General features: G+C 48.7%; 1 protein-coding gene across 1 annotated transcript in view; it reads left to right on the forward strand.

The window, feature by feature from the left end:
* ATP2C2 (ATPase secretory pathway Ca2+ transporting 2) overlaps nucleotides 1-16,471 on the forward strand; it is a 27,480-nt gene continuing 11,009 nt past the window's right edge. Inside the window, exons 1-13 of the mRNA XM_053987393.1 lie at nucleotides 1-99; nucleotides 5,563-5,673; nucleotides 6,301-6,417; nucleotides 8,940-9,029; nucleotides 9,699-9,734; nucleotides 9,827-9,888; nucleotides 11,044-11,152; nucleotides 11,229-11,378; nucleotides 11,735-11,803; nucleotides 12,113-12,188; nucleotides 12,429-12,495; nucleotides 13,674-13,798; nucleotides 16,081-16,178. Coding sequence (XP_053843368.1) covers nucleotides 1-99; nucleotides 5,563-5,673; nucleotides 6,301-6,417; nucleotides 8,940-9,029; nucleotides 9,699-9,734; nucleotides 9,827-9,888; nucleotides 11,044-11,152; nucleotides 11,229-11,378; nucleotides 11,735-11,803; nucleotides 12,113-12,188; nucleotides 12,429-12,495; nucleotides 13,674-13,798; nucleotides 16,081-16,178 — 1,209 coding nt within the window. The remainder of the gene's footprint in view (nucleotides 100-5,562; nucleotides 5,674-6,300; nucleotides 6,418-8,939; nucleotides 9,030-9,698; nucleotides 9,735-9,826; nucleotides 9,889-11,043; nucleotides 11,153-11,228; nucleotides 11,379-11,734; nucleotides 11,804-12,112; nucleotides 12,189-12,428; nucleotides 12,496-13,673; nucleotides 13,799-16,080; nucleotides 16,179-16,471) is intronic.

Below are 16,471 nucleotides of genomic sequence, written 5' to 3' on the forward strand. Positions count from 1 at the left end.
ATGGGCGAAGGGAGCATCACCAAATTCTTCCAGAAAAGGTCGCTCCTCCGCTTCGTGCAGAAATATCAGCCCCTGGGAAGCGGCGAGCCGGAAGAGGAGGTGAGGATTGCCCGTGCCTCCTGCCTGGACCTGCTGAAATAGTTTGTGTGGTTGGGGATCGCTCGGTGTGCTTCGCCTGCTTTGTCCCGCCGGTAACTCGAGATCGCTGTCGCTGCGCTGGCCCCGCTCCGTGCGAGCCCAGCGGCTCCCGGCAGCAGGGGGATGAGGTGGGTGCTGTTTGCCAGGGTCAAGAGCCATGGGGAGCCTTGTTTCTATGCAGTAATCCAAGAGCTGAGGCCCGAATCCTGCCCAGGAGCTTTGTTCCCTGCTCTGAGGAGCTTCCGAACTGACGAAGAGCGTGGGAGAGCCCTGGAGTGCCGTGGGAGCTCTCTGGGCACAAGAGGGGAAATGGAGAGCAGGGCTCCCCTGTCCCCTGCAGGGTACCCCTGCCACCAGAGCTGGCCACTGGCAGAGGGGCTCTGACCCTGGGGCTGTGACCCTCGGGCTGTGACCTGGGACTGTGACCCTGGGGCTCTGACCCTGGGGCTGTGACCCTGGGGCTGTGACCTGGGACTGTGACCCTGGGGCTCTGACCCTGGGGCTGTGACCCTGGGGCTGTGACCCTGGGGCTCTGACCCTGGGGCTGTGACCCTGGGGCTATTCCTGCACCCCTCTGTGCTGTTCCTGCAGTCAGGGCTGGTAGCCAGTTGCCAAGGAGAGTTTTGGCTCAGACCTGCAGAGTCCGCTTGGAAATACTGCTCTCCTTTCCTGAAAAATGCTGCACCGATGTCCCCTCCCTGTCCTCGGTGCAGATGGAGTGGCCAGTGGTGGTTTGGGTGACATATCTGCTGTTCTTCTTGGGTTTTCACCACAAAATCTTCCAGGCTGGGATTATCTGATTATTTGCTGGGCACAAGGTTCCCGTGGCTCAAGCCCCAGTTTTTCTGCCACATGGCAGATGGGTTGGGTGCTCTGCCACGTGAACCCCATTTCTCTAATTCCTTCAGCACGTGGGGTTAGCCCTTACTCCCATTCCCCACGAGCTCCATCCACACACCAGGAGAGATTCATGAGCTTTTCCTGACTGCCTGAGGCCTTCCCCAGGTATCATTTCAGCTAATCCCCTTTCTGAGTCTGGTCTGTCCAGTGTGAGGTGGGTCAGTGTCACACGGAGAGAAAATGAGACATTGAACTCTTACCCTGTGCAGTGCATCGGGTGTTGCTGCTCGGCACTGCTCACCCAGAGCTCAAAACCCCAGGAAAAGAAGATCTTGATGAGGTTTCAGAAAGTCCCTGTGACCTGGCTTGGTGAGAAGCTGAGATTTCTGATTGCACGTAGGCAGGAGGCCACTGGCAATTAGGCTGGCTTGTTCTTAGGCTGCACATTTGTGCTGTGCCAAAATAAATAGTGACATGTATTTACTTTCAAATCTAAACCCCTCTTGAATTTTAGCTCTAGTCCTTGCAGAGAGTGGTCTGTGTGTGACAGGAGAGGGAGGTGAGGAGAGCTTTGTAGACAGCAGTGTAAAATGAAAATAACCACTTGGTAAATCAAGAACTTATTCCCAGAGTATGATTTAGGCTGGTAAATGACTCATTTTTCCCCTACTCGAGAGCATTTTGCTTCTTTACTTGAAAATAGTTGCAGAGCACTTCCAATCTTATAAATATTTTAGTCAAAGCACTGTGCTGGGCCATCAAGGTGTGATTCCAGGTGATCTGATGGGACTCCAGGCAGGATAAATGTCCAAGTGTTTGTGAGGAAATGCCTTCACAAACATTTCCAGTGAAGGAAAGCCCCAGTGCTGTCACTGTGGGGTGATGGCCCGTTCACCTGTGGCCATGGAGATGGCAGGGCACTCCCCTGGCACGCCAGAGCACACACCCAGCCTGTGTCCAGGCTCTGCTGGGCATGGTTTAACTCCTTTCCTGCAGTGCCCCGTTCAGAACCAGGGGAATTCTTGTGGGGCTGATTTACAGCTTATGAGAATTGTGTGTTTCCTGCAGAAATCTGAAGAGCAGGCGAAGATTTCTCTTCTGAGCATCCCAGGGTGTGTGAAAGTGGGAGAAAAGCCTGGGCACTGCTTCTTTACATCCCCTTTCCCTCTGCCCATGTACCAGGGACACAGCCCAGGGCAGGACGCTCAAGGGGCTGCAAGCTGGGTGCTTCAAATCACCTTTACTGGAAAACCTGGGGCCTTTTGAACAATCAAAGGGACTGTTTTGAGGTTTGTGTCTGCGAGCAGGGGGACCAGATCTTTGTTTCACATAAAAAATACCAGAATTCTGTTGACAGATGTGTTGACAGGGGAGTGGGAAATTGTGTGGGAGGTGCAGAAATCGTGGTGGTGGTGGTGGGAAAGGACTGGGAACTTGGAGAGGGAAGCCCAGCAAGGCAGCTCCTCACCTGCAGGGCTGAGGGTTGCTCTAGGCTGGATTCTGCATTCTGCCTGCACCCCTGCAACATGGGTCTTTTTTGCCTGCCATGTCCACCCAAAAAAAAAAAAAAAAAAAAAAAGAAATTTAAAAGGCTTTGGAGAGAATGTTTTGATTGATTTATTGGATTTTTGGCAGGGATAAAGTTTAATATTTGGAAGGGCTTCATGCAGCCCACTCTGGATTTGCAGTCCATTAACTGGTCCAATGTAACCTAAGACAGGGAAAAGAATATGCAAAGCCTCAGCAGAGGCAGAGGTGGGGGAAAATCCCGAGAGCTGATATTTTGGGCTGTTTGCCAGAGTACACAAAAAGGGCTGTGTGCTCTACAGACAGCCCCATGCTCTCTTTCTTCCACATGGGCTGCTCTGTGGCACAATTGATGGATTGTTTTGGGATGAGGGATGCTCAGGTACCTCCAAGGTGGCTCCCAGCCACACCAGCTGCTCTTTACAGCCTCCAATATCTCCTGATCTTGCAAAGTAATAGATAAACTGATAATTCCCCTTTTGTTATTTCTTCCTGCCCTGCTGTGTGGAGTCTGTGCTCCTGTGCCGAAAGGATAAAGGTTATAAATGGAAATGGATATTGTGGGTAGCCCACATCTGCTTTGCAATGTAAATACAAAAGCCAGTAATGCTCCAGGAGAGGTTTGTTTGTCGAGGGATTTGCACAGGACACTGCCTGGCGCCCCACATCCATGGGGTGGGATGGGATTGGGGCACAGGGGCTCTGCAGAGGCAGCACGTGCAGAGGAGGAGGGAGATGGGGCCCCACTGATGCATTTCAGGGGCTGTTCTGGTGGGAAAAGCTGTGCCATGCTCATGGCGTAGAGAAATGTGAGACAACGACAATAAGTTGCTGTTGCTAACATTCTTTGGTCATGAACATGAGAAAACATCAAGAGCAAAACAATGCATGTAGTAAAGAAAAAAACTAACAGCAATTAGGAATCAATCAGGTAATACACACAATCAAAATCACATATGAAGTGACACAATGTCAGTGCCATGCTCATGGGGGAAAAGCCCTTTCAGGTGCAGGCTCAGCAGTGCATCCCAATAAATCTGTTCCTGTCACAGCAGCCCTGGCTGCCAGGAGCAGGGAGCTGCCAGCGTTTCTGGAGAAGCCACAGAGGGCTCAGACACATCCAGAGCCTTTGTCATTCATTTCCTCCACACCTTTCTGAAGGTAAATATTGCTGATAGAGCTGGGCCCTGCTTCCCCTGGGGACTGCAGGCATGTTATCTTCATGTCCAGGTCTCTTCCTGCCTTCCAGCTGCTCTCATTAAAATTTAAACTCCTCCAGGACAGAGCTGTACCTTGATACCTGTGTGTGTCACCTGCAGCACAGAGGAGCCTGGAGAGGCCACATGAATCAGTGAATTCCAGGATGTGTCTATCCATGGCAGCCTTGTGTTTTCTTCCCACCAAACCCTTCCATCTCCAGAAGTGGCTCTTGGGATTTCAGTGTCTGGATGTCAACAAAGTTACAGGGACCTGTTGGATTTGTACAGACAGGACACCCAAACAGGGATACAAATTATGAGTTTCAAACATGGAAAGTGATATTTTTGTCCCTTCTCAAGAGGTCTGTTAAGGAGATGTGGAAATAAGGGTGATGTCCAGTGCTAGGATGGCTCAAAAAGGGGAGCAGTGCTGCAGCTTCCTTGGGCAAAATGGGGTCACCAGCGTGAGGGAAATGTGGGAGCAGGAAAATCCGTGGAGATCTTGGGCAAATTGCTGGGGGTTTGGAAAGGCAGATTGTTCTTGGGACAAAAAGGTTTCTGAGTGAGCCCTGCCCAGACCAAGGGGTCCCAGCAGACCCCTGTGCTGCTCCACTGGGAGCAGGGGCGTGCTGGCATCCCTCGTGTTGGCAGCTGGGCTGTGGGTCAGGAAATGGCCATAAAAAGGGGCTGCAACAGATGGATATGGCTAAAGCCTGGTCCAGGAGCAGGGCTTAGAGATGCTCCGAGCTCTCCAGAAACCCCAAGGCTGAACCAACTCCACGAGAGAAGAGCCAAGGACATTTTCTGCATTTATGATTTTCTGCATTTATAATTTTCTGCATTCATGATTTTCTGCACTTATAATTTTCTGCATTTATGATTTTCTGCATTTATGATTTTCTGCATTCATCTTGGGCTTTAGATTGCAAAGCTCTGGATGTTCCTAGAAAGCTCCTGAATATTCAAGGGAGGGCCAAGTTCCCAAACACCCCTGGCAGGAGGATGAGCCAGACCTGAGTGCAGCCCACAGCAAACATTCCAGGGTGCCAAATGCCTGCCACGCTCTCTGGGGCTTCCTTCCTTGATGAACACACACTCTTGTGCTTGATGGATGCAGGGGAAAGGGAATGGAGCCCTTTGGGAAGGGGGAGATTTGGAGATTTCTCCCTCTCTGTACTTAGCCTGATCACAGTGCCTTCATCGTGGGCCTGGCAGAGATTTTGGGGATGCTGCTGCTCTGGGAAGTGCATTTGAGAGAAGGAAATGGAGGGAATTGAAAGGGAGAGGTTGGGATGCTGAGGGTTTGGGCTGCCTGGATGGGGCAGGAAGGGTTTACCCTGCTTGGAGGCAGCTGCAGAGTCAGTGGTGGAGCAAAACAGCCCTGGACACAGGAGGGGAGATTTTGCTTCTCACTTCACATTTCTAGCTCACATTTTCACTTCACTTATTACATTTTTAGGAGGGAAAAGGTGTTTTCCTTGCTCTGAGCATCAAGTCTGGGCTGTGAGACACGGGCAGGGGACAGAGCTCCTCTGGGGCAGGACACCTTAAACAGCACAAACCTTTCCTGATCAGCACAAACCTTTCCTGATCAGCACCATGAGCTTCTCTTTGTGGTTCCCCAGCTCCTCACAGCCTCTCTGCCACAACAAGAACCTGCCCCTGCCTTTAACCCTGTGGTCAGGATTAATTAGAGCTGGTATTAAAGCGCTGAGATTCTGGAAGTGGTGTAATGACCAAAGGAGCCCAGCTGGCAAGGGGAGGGAAGGGAAGGGATGGAGGGAAGAAGCAAGGAGGTGCTGGAAAGCTTCAATTAACACTGCTCTCACCTAAGGATTGCTTTGCTGTGTTTCCTCAGCCCCAGGAGGAGTGTGAGCTGAAAATCATCCAGCAGGAGAATGAGGTGGCAGTCCTGCCCCCGAAGGACGCCTGTAAATGTCACAAGGAGGACTTGGCAAGAGCTCTAAACGTAAGGATTTGCCCTTGGGAATGTGGGGTCTGCCTGTGGGAAGGGCGTGAGCTGCAAAATCAGCCTTTAACTGACTTTAACTCCTGGGGTGCCCAATTCCTCTGCCTTTTTGTGGGATGAATCCCCTGAGGGTGCCCACCATCAGGGAAAGCTTTAGTGCTTGGCTATATTTTGCGTTCTGACCACAGTCTTTTTTAAATCCAGGCAGAAAAGATTTTATCCCTTCTCATTTTGTTCCCTTTGAGTTTTGTCAGGGCGTATTTATTTTTATTTTCTCTTTAAATCCACAGCGCAACCAGAAAATCCTTCTTTCTTTTACTATTTTCCATTTCTAATTTGTCATCTATAATATAATTTCTCCCTTTTAGAAATATATTTTTTTCTTTTTAATTAACTTGTGCTTACTTTATGGATTTCTGTGGTGATTGATGGTAAAATTGTATAGTTTAACAAAAATACATATTTAAACAGAAAAACAACAGACAGATCTATTTTTTCATGTGGGACTGAGCCATAAAGATCTTGCCTAGTCTGCTAATGGGGGTTGAATATAAATTTGACATAAGAAGTTTTCTGTAACTATAATATGAAATGTTTGGGCTGGGTTTGGGGTTTTTTTCTCTCTAGGTTGATTTACAGACTGGACTCTCTGAGTTTTCTGTGCTCCAGCGCCGGTCAAAACACGGCTGGAATGAATTTTCAGTAGAGAACACAGAGCCAATATGGAAGAAATATCTGGACCAGGTAAGGATTTTCTGCACAGATCCTCATTTCTTGGCAGAAACAAAACCTGGCTGGGTTGCTCTGATCGTGTGCCTGCATTGAAATATTCAGGGTTTCTACTTCCAGAGGCTGAGCCTTGGAACAGGCTGTGCCCTGGGTACAGAACTGCTCCTTCTCCTGGGAAAAACCACTGTGAGGCTCCTCTGCAGCTCACTGAGGGTGCAGATAACATCTGCAAACAGAAATGAACCTTTTTATCTCCACACAGCCCACAAATCAAACGCTGTGGATCAGGGCCCTGATTCCTGGAGCATATTTATTCCCTTTGAGGCAAGTGAGAAGTCTGTGAAAGGTTTGAGGAGAGCCAGTGGTGGCTGGAGGATGCTCTGATTTTGGCTGTCCCTCCAGAAAAGGGGCAGCTGTGGAGCTCAGGGGAGTTTTAGGGTTGATGCCTGGTGAAGGCTGGCCTAGAACAGAGACTAGATGGAGATAAAGAATAAAGTAGGGATTTATTAGAAGGCCTCAATGGATCCACCTTGGGCAGCACAACCCAAAATGGTCACAAAAAAAAAAAAAAAAAAAAAAAAAAAGGATGATTGCTCACAGGGTCTCTCACTGTGATCAGCTCTGCTCCATTTGCACCTTGCAGTTCATTGTCCCATTCCAGCTTTAGCCCATGCAGTCCCATCCTGCTTGTTTTTCTCTCTCCAGCCCACATTGTTTGTGCTCCTGGGCCTGAGCTTTGGATCATTTGTCCTTGGTGCCCAGCTGGAGCAGGAATTGTTTTGTGTCCCTGCTCTGTGCAGAGAGCTCACCATCCCCTCATATGAAGCTCAGACCCACACACTAAAGCAGCAGAGAATTTGAAAAATAGAAAATCGAAAACCGGAGGCATCAGAGTCTCTGTCAATGACACACCAGTGACAGGTACATTCAGAAATGGTGCCGTGTGCTCTTGACATCCACAATTCACACCAACTGCCCCCAAAAGCCAGGCACTGATATTTGTTTTCTTCTCTTTCCCCAGCTGAGTTATCCTTGAGTTTTGCTTTTATTATCTGTTTCCCATCAGTATTTAATATGTCTTTCACCTCTCTTTGAGAGCTTTTAACCAGACAAGAAGGAACTTTTGTTTGTTTGTTTTTATTTTTCATTTCCAGCCAGTGATTTGACAGATCTTCCTTAGTTGAATCACAAGGATTTGAGTTGCTTTGAAAGACTTCATTTTTATTTCACGGTTTATCCCTTTTTTTGATATGATTGACATTCTTTAAGCTTTTGGGAAGGATTACTAAATCTCTCCAAGGATTCTTTTATTCCTGAGTAAAAGTAAGATTTTTCTGCTCAGCCTTCAGAACCAGTTTCTCCTACAGGGACACCTGAGGGATTTGTTGGTACATCTGTGATCCTCCTGCAACCTTTTGGTGCCTCTGGTTCACACCCTGCACTTGAGCATCAGCCCTCAGCAGCCCCTTGCTGTGGCTTTTTCCAGCTGCTGTTTTTGTAAACATCCCCTTTGCCTCAGTTTTCCAAAGAGAAAGGGAGGGATCCAGCCAGGAATAAATTTAAACCCTGGCTTTCCTGCTGAGCATCACCACACACCTGTTGCACAAAGCAGGCAGATTTATCTTTATCCATTTAATTCCTTTCCATCAATTCCCACATCAGTTAAACAGAGCTGTAATTTTCTCAGGTAGGAAAAGGGGCCTCAAAAATCTCTGTTTAAAAGTGAAACAACTGAGCATCTGACTCCCACAGCCTTCCGTCCAGTGTAGATGTGAGCAGATTAATTAAAGAAAAAAATGAAAAAGAAGAAGAAAGAGGATTTTTGGTTTCAGATTCTAAAAAGACAGTAAAGGTTTTGTTTGTCGTTATTGTGCATCTAAGAAGCTTTTGGAATTAGCTCTGTGTCTGCAAAGGGGAGCAAAAAGGGGAAAAGTGGGGGGATTCATGGTTTTTGGTGTGAACTTCACAGAATTCACAGAATCACAAGATTGGAAGAGACCTTCAAGATCATGGAGTCCAACCCAGTCCCAACACCTGAACTAAACCCTGGCCACATGGAGGCTTATTTAAACCCATCCAGGGATGGTGACTGCACCACCTCCCTGGGCAGCCATTCCAGAACTTTATCACTCTTTCTGTGAAAAACTTTCTCCTGATACCCAACCTGTATTTCCCTTGATGTGGCTTGAGACTGCAGCAGATTTCATCCTGCTGCTCCCCAGGGCCACCCATCCCCTGTGGGGCAGGAACTGCAGAACCTGACCACGATGCCAGGAGGGTCCTGCAGCAAAACCACCCAGGGACCCTTCCTGCTGGGAGAGACCCTTCCCTTCCTGCTGGGAGAGACCCTTCCCTTCCTGCTGGGAGAGACCCTTCCCCTCCTGCTGGGAGAGACCCTTCCCTTCCTGCTGGGACCTTTCCCTTCCTGCTGGGAGAGACCTTTCCCTTCCTGCTGGGAGAGACCCTTCCCTTCCTGCTGGGTCTGCAGCCAGCTCAGCTTCAGCACCTCCCATTCCATATTTCCCTTGTGTTCTCAGTTCAAAAACCCCCTGATCCTCCTGCTGCTGGCCTCAGCTCTAGTGAGTGTCATCACCAAGGAGTACGAGGACGCTGCCAGCATCACCATGGTACGTGTCACCTGTCCCCCACCACCATGGAAGGTGTCACCTGTCCCCCACCACCATGGTACATGTCACCTGTCCCCCACCACCATGGAAGGTGTCACCTGTCCCCCACCACCATGGTACATGTCACCTGTCCCCCACCACCATGGAAAGTGTCACCTGTCCCCCATGACCATGGTACGTGTCACCTGTCCTGCATCACCCTGCTATGTGACACCTGTCCCCCATCCCCACGGTGGGTGTCACTTGTCCTGCATCTCCACGGTGGGTGTCACCTGTCCTATATCACCCTGGTATGTGACACCTGTCCTTTGTCCCCGTGATGGTGTCCCCTGTCCTTCATCCCCATGGTAGGTGTCACCTGTCCCTGATCCCCATGCTGGGTGTAACCTTTTATCCCCCATGGTGGGTGTCACTTGTCCCTCAACACCATGGCAGGTGTCACCTGTCCTTCATCCCCATGGTGGGTGTCACCTGTCCCTGATCCCCATGCTGGGTGTAACCTTTTATCCCCCATGGTGGGTGTCACTTGTCCCTCAACACCATGGCAGGTGTCACCTGTCCTTTGTCCCCATGGTGGGTGTCACCTGTCCTTTGTCCCCATGGTGGTGGCCCCTGCCCTGTCCCCACCCTGTCTCTGTGCCCTCACCTGTCACACCCCTCTGTTCCCAGGCCGTGCTCATCGTGGTCACCGTGGCCTTCATCCAGGTGGGTTGTGCAGAGCTCTGCTCCGTGGCCATGGCCAGCAGGACAGAGGCCTCTGCTGTAACTTGGCTTTCTCCTCCCTTCTCCTTTGAAAGGAATATCGCTCCGAAAAGTCTCTGGAAGAGCTCAACAAGCTGGTGCCCCCCGAGTGCAACTGGTGAGACGTGGCTGCAGCAGGGAGTGGGGCTGAAAGGGCAGCACCAACAGGAGAAGAGAATTATTCCAGGTTCCTGTGCACACAGTGAGAACCTGGTCTCTGGAGGGGTGGCACCATGAATGGGTGCAGCTCCATGTCACAGGGAAATGGGATGAAATAATCGGTATTGATCAGAAATTATTAGAATTTTTGTTTAACTATTAGGAAAAAATTAGAAATAAGGAGTAGGCACCTTGTGGAATTGAATAAATGCTAAGACAGGAGGGTCCCAGAAAAATCCTGCTCCACATCCCTGCAGCATCCTGCATGTCACTGTCTCCCCAGGCAGGAAAAACCTCACCTGTGTGTATAATTTTTTGCTTTAGGGTAGTTTTTCCCCACAAGAGCTGGGCACAAAGCTGAGTGCAGGTGGGATGGGGTTCCTGTCCTACCTGGTGCTGCACACACGTGTCAGGCACAGGCACAGCCAGGTCACAGCCCATGGAGCAGCTGCAGGGTGGATCAGACACCGCTTTCCCCACGGCTTTGATGTTTGTTATCAGCGCTGGAAATGACAGGAAACGTTTTCCCTATTTATGTCTTTAAAAATCAGTTTTGTCGCGGCCAACAGAAATAAGTTGTGAGGCTCAGGGAAGCCTTGCCCTGCCAAAGAGGTGTGGGGTTTTCCTCTGGTCCAAAGTTCACCCTGGAGCTTACAAACCCCACTGTTGGTTCTTTATTTATTTATGATTTATTTATGATACGACACCAGAAGCATCCAGCTGCCTGGAAGGCTCCACTTTGAATGCAACAGAGGAATGTCAGGGGTAATTCTAGCTTTAAAAAGCCTCTTTTTAGGTTCAAGAATCTGCAATTCATTATTTAAAGCATGAAAGCACAACTCTTTATTGCTCCTCTACTGTATAAATAATGTTTAAGTCACTTCTGAAATGTAAACCATCCATAACCTGCCCATCTATTTACAAATTAAAACCAAGCCCAAGCTGAACATAATCCTCCACTCATTGCTACGAAGGTTTTCTGTTCTTATTTACATTGGAAGCTCTTTGGGGCAAGGCTTCTTGCTTTCTTGCCAGCCAGATTCCCAGTCTTGCAGAAAGAATAAAACCCTCAGAGCTTGGTTCTCTTTCTTTTTTCTCCATTTGCCTCGTGTAGCCTAAGGGAAGGAAAACTGCAGCACCTTCTTGCACGAGAGCTGGTGCCTGGAGATATCATCTACCTGTCTGTGGGTGACAGGGTTCCTGCAGACCTCAGGCTCATAGAGGTAAATTCAGCTGGAAACGAGCCTGGCCGGGAAAGTCCTTGTCTTAACAGTGCCAGAAATGCATCTTGTTAATTAGGTTACAGATCTGCTGGTGGATGAATCCAGTTTTACCGGAGAAGCTGAGCCTTGCAACAAGACTGAGGGTGTCCTGCTGGAAGCTGGGGACATCACCACGCTGAGCAATGTGGTTTTCATGGGGACCCTGGTGCGATACGGGAAGGGAAAAGTGAGTTCTGACATCACTGATCTTTTCCTGGGCGTTAATTACAGATTCTTTTGGTGTGGGCATGGAGTGACAGGAAAAGGTGAATGGCAGAGGTTAGGTTGGATATTGGGAAGGAATCGTTCCCTGTGAGGGTGGTGAGACCCTGGCACAGGGTGTCCAGAGCAGCTGTGGCTGCCCCTGGATCCCTGGAATGTGCCAGGCGAGGTTGGACAGGGCTTGGAGCGACCTGGGACAGTGGCAGGTGTCCCTGCCCATGGCAGGGTGGAACAAGAGGCTTAAGGTCCCTTCCATCCCAAACAAGTCTGGGATTCTTTAGGTTTTTCCACCTCCATCTCTCCTTTTTCCCCTTTTTTCAGGGCGTGGTTATTGGCACGGGTGAAAATTCCCAGTTTGGCGAGGTGTTCAAGATGATGCAGGCTGAGGAGGTAACACAGTCCCTGTCTGGGGAAATTTTGGCTGTCCTCTATGAAAGTTTGTGAGCAGGAGCAGTTCCAGGAGTGAATGCACTGGGTTCAGTTCTGGTTGTGCCACAAAAAGCCCGTGTGAGTGAGGGACACCAAAGTGACAGAGAAGCACAGGACAGGCTCTGCCTGTTGGAGGGTTGAGGGTGGGAAAAACACAAGGGACCATGAATTGACAGCCAGGACTGTGTGGGACACTTGTTCCGGGCTGACCATCCTCTCCTCATCCCACACAACAACCAAAGGAAAACCAGTAATCTCTAATTTTTCCAGACTCCCAAGACACCTCTGCAGAAGAGCATGGACAGGCTGGGGAAGCAGCTCACCCTGTTCTCCTTTGGGATAATTGGTGAGTGGGATGCAGGGCTCACACCTGCACGGTTGGCTGCGGGACCCCTCTGTGCTCCAGGGCTGCTCTTCCAAAAGCACTGCTGGGTCTGGGTTACCTGGACTTTGGGGGTTCCAGCAGAGACACTGAAGGAGAGATTTGGGACCTTCATTGCATTTTTAGTTCTGCAATGTCAGCTAAAACAGGTTAGGGATTTTTGAAGTTCTTTTTTTAATCAGATCCTTTACCCCCCACCCCCAGGTTTGATAATGCTCATTGGCTGGCTGCAAGGGAAGCATCTCCTCAGCATGTTCACCATTGGAGTCAGGTGAGGACTGCAGAGCCCTTTTCTCTTTGATTTCTAATGAAACATCCCAAGGAATTCCCTGTTCAAAACAATGGACATTTCACATAAGACAACTTGAGTTAAACCTTTCACAAATGCATATTTCTCATGCACTGAAAAATTAACTTGAGGTTTAAACAGAGTGGAGAAAAACAAAACCAAGCTTGAGGGTTTATTTAATTTTGTAAACTGTTATCTTGCTAATCTTCACTGGCAACTCTACCTCATCCTGCTGTGAATGCCCTTTCCTATCTGTGCTGTGAATTTAGTGGGAGTGTACCAACAGCAAATATTACTCTTTGCTGTTCCTGCTGGATTTACATCTAAAGAAAGGAATGCATACCTCATACAGCATAAAGAAGCATGCACAGCTTCTTAATCAAACACAATAAAAAAATGTGTTTTCAGCAGTGCCCATGAAACCTGTTAACTTGGTGTTGTCATGGTTCTAAAATCAATTCTTTAGAAAAAGAAGTGTTCTATGGAAAGAAAGAAAAAAAAATCCCAGGTGAGGAGACAACAGAGAAGCCAAACCAACTCAGTGCCAGCTTCCTGTCTCCCAGGGGATGTGGTGGCAAAGGAAAGTGGCTCATTCTGAGTTTTGGAGGGCAGATTATGCTTTTGTAAGGTCTCCTGGGTTACATTTTGCACATGCCTAGAAGCATTCAGAGCTTCCCAAGGAATATCTAATATCCAATATACAGACTGGGGCTGGATTTTTCCAGCATATCAGGTGTTGCAGGTTTTGATGACGGAGACATTTGAGGAGCTGGTTCTGTCCCTCATATCATGGGGTAAGAGATGAGGTGAGGGGCTGCACGTGGCCAGGAGTCAGTGGCTAACGTGTGAGCCCTGATGCCAAGGAATATTCAACTCCCATCCTCAGAAAGTTAAATAAACGAAATTTAAATCCAGCCTCTGCATCCCTGCTTAGCCAGCAATTACTGCTCTTTGGCAATGTAAAGAAGAAAAATAACTGCTCTGTCAAAATCATCCAGGAAGAGGTCGGAGGGCTGGATAAAAATCCTGCTTTTGTATTTCCAGCGTGCCAGGAGTCCCAGGGGTTTTCCCCTTAGGAAAAAATGTCCCTTTGGCACCTTTGGGTCAGTACTTGTGGTTTGGCCCCCGTGTTGAGGCTGTTGTGTCTCTGCTGTCCCCAGCCTGGCCGTGGCTGCCATCCCTGAGGGCCTGCCCATCGTGGTCACTGTCACCCTGGTGCTGGGAGTGCTGCGCATGGCCAAGAAAAAGGTGATTGTGAAGAAGCTGCCCATAGTAGAAACCTTAGGTAAGGCTGCAGAGGGCTTGGTCACCTGCCAGGCTCCAAAATCTGAGCTGGACAGCCACGGGCTGGTTCGGGAGCCTTGGTCTGATCCAGAAAAATAAATTTGGAATAGGCTTAGTGGGACAGAGCAACCCACTCAGAATTAAATACATTTTTTACCCTGTGTTTCTCACCCTTCTCCCTTAGTTTGGGGTATGAACACAGGCACATGCTTGGAATGGTGCAACCCAGACACACATTGGGTTAAAATCTTTGTTTCTCCTTGCTCTCCATGCTGTGGGATCCTCCTGCAGATCCACCCATCCACTTCTTCAGTGTCTGGTCAAAAAAACCTCCCCAGCCCCTTCCTGACAGTAGAAACGAAGCCAGTTTTCCTTCTGCAGGCTGGGTGGCCATCTCCCTGATATCCAAAAAAGTCATGGAGAGGGAGGCCGAGAGGACCTTGAGAAGGTGTCCAGCACATCCTCACAGCTGCAGGGCACAACACACCGGGATGGAATTGTCCTGCCACCTCCCCTTATCTTTAATTTGTCCCTCGCTCCCAGCTGGATGCACTCCAGGCTTTGCTGCTCTGCCCTGGGTCAGGGTGGCAGGGATATGAAGGAGGAGACACGGTGTCTCCTTAGCACCACTCATTAAAGGCACAACAAACACCAAGGCTGGTCCGTGCTGTTCCCAAAATCTGCTGCAGCTCAAACCTGTCCTCTTAGGAAACGCTGCTATTGTTTGAACTGCCCTTGTTTGTTCTGCAGTTAAGGAATCTTATCACCCTGATTTTATTGTCTCTGCCCTGACCCAGGACATCTGAAACGGCTTTTCCCTCCTGAGGGAATTTGTTCTGCCAGGGCTGCACCCACGGAGGCAGAACTGCAGGTGCAGAGAAGGCACAGCCAAAACTGTCTGTGAAACTTCTGAAAAGGAGAAAAACAATCCTTCTTCTTTAATTATCAGTCACTGAAAATGAGGTATTGGAGGTCACAGCTTTGCTCTCTGCTAATCCTTCAAAAGTGTGATTCATTTAATTGCAGCCCAATTTGCTTTATTTTCTCTCCAGGCTTTTACCTGGAGGTCATTGTGCTCATGGGGTCTGTGCCTGAGCACTGTGATCACCTCCAGAGCCAGGGAAGATGTTCACACTCAGAAGGGAGCTGGAGCCTGATGCTTGTTTTGTGTTAATTTCCTCCCTTCTTGGGAGTAGAAACTATCTGGAAAGTGGTGCCTCTGCTAATTCACCCTTTTGTGCTATTTTGTAAATGGGCTCTGGAAAAATGTGCTTTGCTGGATCAGGATTGGCACAAAGCAGAGCAAAGGGGCAGTTTATGCTCTTAGATATGCTCTCTGAGTGTTTTTTGTGACAGTCTTTAACCCACCTCCTCTCACAGTCCCTTGGTGAGGCAGGGAAGGGCTGCCATTCCTAATTTTTAGAGAAGCAAGGCTTAATTGGCAGAGTGGGAATTGGGTCTTTTTGGGATAGAGCAGCCGTTCTGTTTCTTGTAAACGTAGGTGAACCTGGTGGGAAGGAATGATGATGTTTGACTCTAGTTTAGAAGGTTGAATGATTTCTTTATTATAACTGTACTATAATACATTAATATACTATTTAAAGGAGTATCGTGTAGTATAGTGTAATATAGTATATAGTATATATATATATAATTATATATTTCTATAATATATATTTATATATATAATTGCTATCTATATGTAATTTATATATTTAATATATTATATTTTAATATACTATTTAAAACTACATATCTACTTGTTCTAACTACCATGTCTAACTCACAACTCGAGACCCTCTCTCGAGAGTCCAGCCACAGGTGGGTTGGATTGGCCACCAGGCTCAAACAATCTTCACTAGACTCTAATCAAGTAATTACCTCAGGTAAACAATTCTCCAAACACATTCCACATGGGAAAAACAAGGAGCAGAAACAGAAATTGTTTTCTCTTTCTTCTCTCTGTGCTCCTCTATGAAAAAATCTTAAGGGAGAGAAGAATGTGGCTACCACACTGTTGAGTGATATTGAAACTCAGAAACGTTGATGGAGACAATGTGACCCTCTTCAGGTGTCCCCTACCACATGTCACACCCAAATGATGCTCACAATGTGCACTCAAACCCTTCCTGTCCCTGTTAGGAGCCTCACCCATTTCTCCATCTTTTCCCCCTTTCACCGGTGCAGTTTAAACACCGCGAGTGCAACTTGTTCTGCCTCTTTTCAATCTCTCTGCTGGGCTGCACTGTTTGCCAGCTCTGACCAGAGCCATCCCTGCCCCAGGTTGCTGCAATGTCATCTGCTCGGATAAGACGGGCACTCTGACTGCCAACGAGATGACGGTGACGCGGCTCGTGACCTCGGACGGCTGCCAGGCTGAGGTAGGGGTCAGGGGTGAGGAGCTCCCCCAGCCTCTCCTGCTGGGATTCAGCAGCACTGAATCTGCCTCTGGTTCACTCAGACCCCAACCAGGTTAGGCCAGCCCCAAAACCAGCAGTTTCTGTCACATTCCGTACAGAGAAGGGATTTTTGCAGCCCTGGGGACAAACAGAGGTGGGGCTGGGGGTACAGAACTGCTCCGGTACCACAGAGATGTTCATTGGCATAAACTGCTGTTCCCTGCAGTTATTGCAAATGCTGAAATCTGCCACTGACCTGTGGATGTGACAGTCTG

Source organism: Vidua macroura, chromosome 11, assembly GCF_024509145.1.
Source record: "Vidua macroura isolate BioBank_ID:100142 chromosome 11, ASM2450914v1, whole genome shotgun sequence".
In the NCBI taxonomy this organism is placed as follows: Eukaryota; Metazoa; Chordata; class Aves; order Passeriformes; family Viduidae; genus Vidua; species Vidua macroura.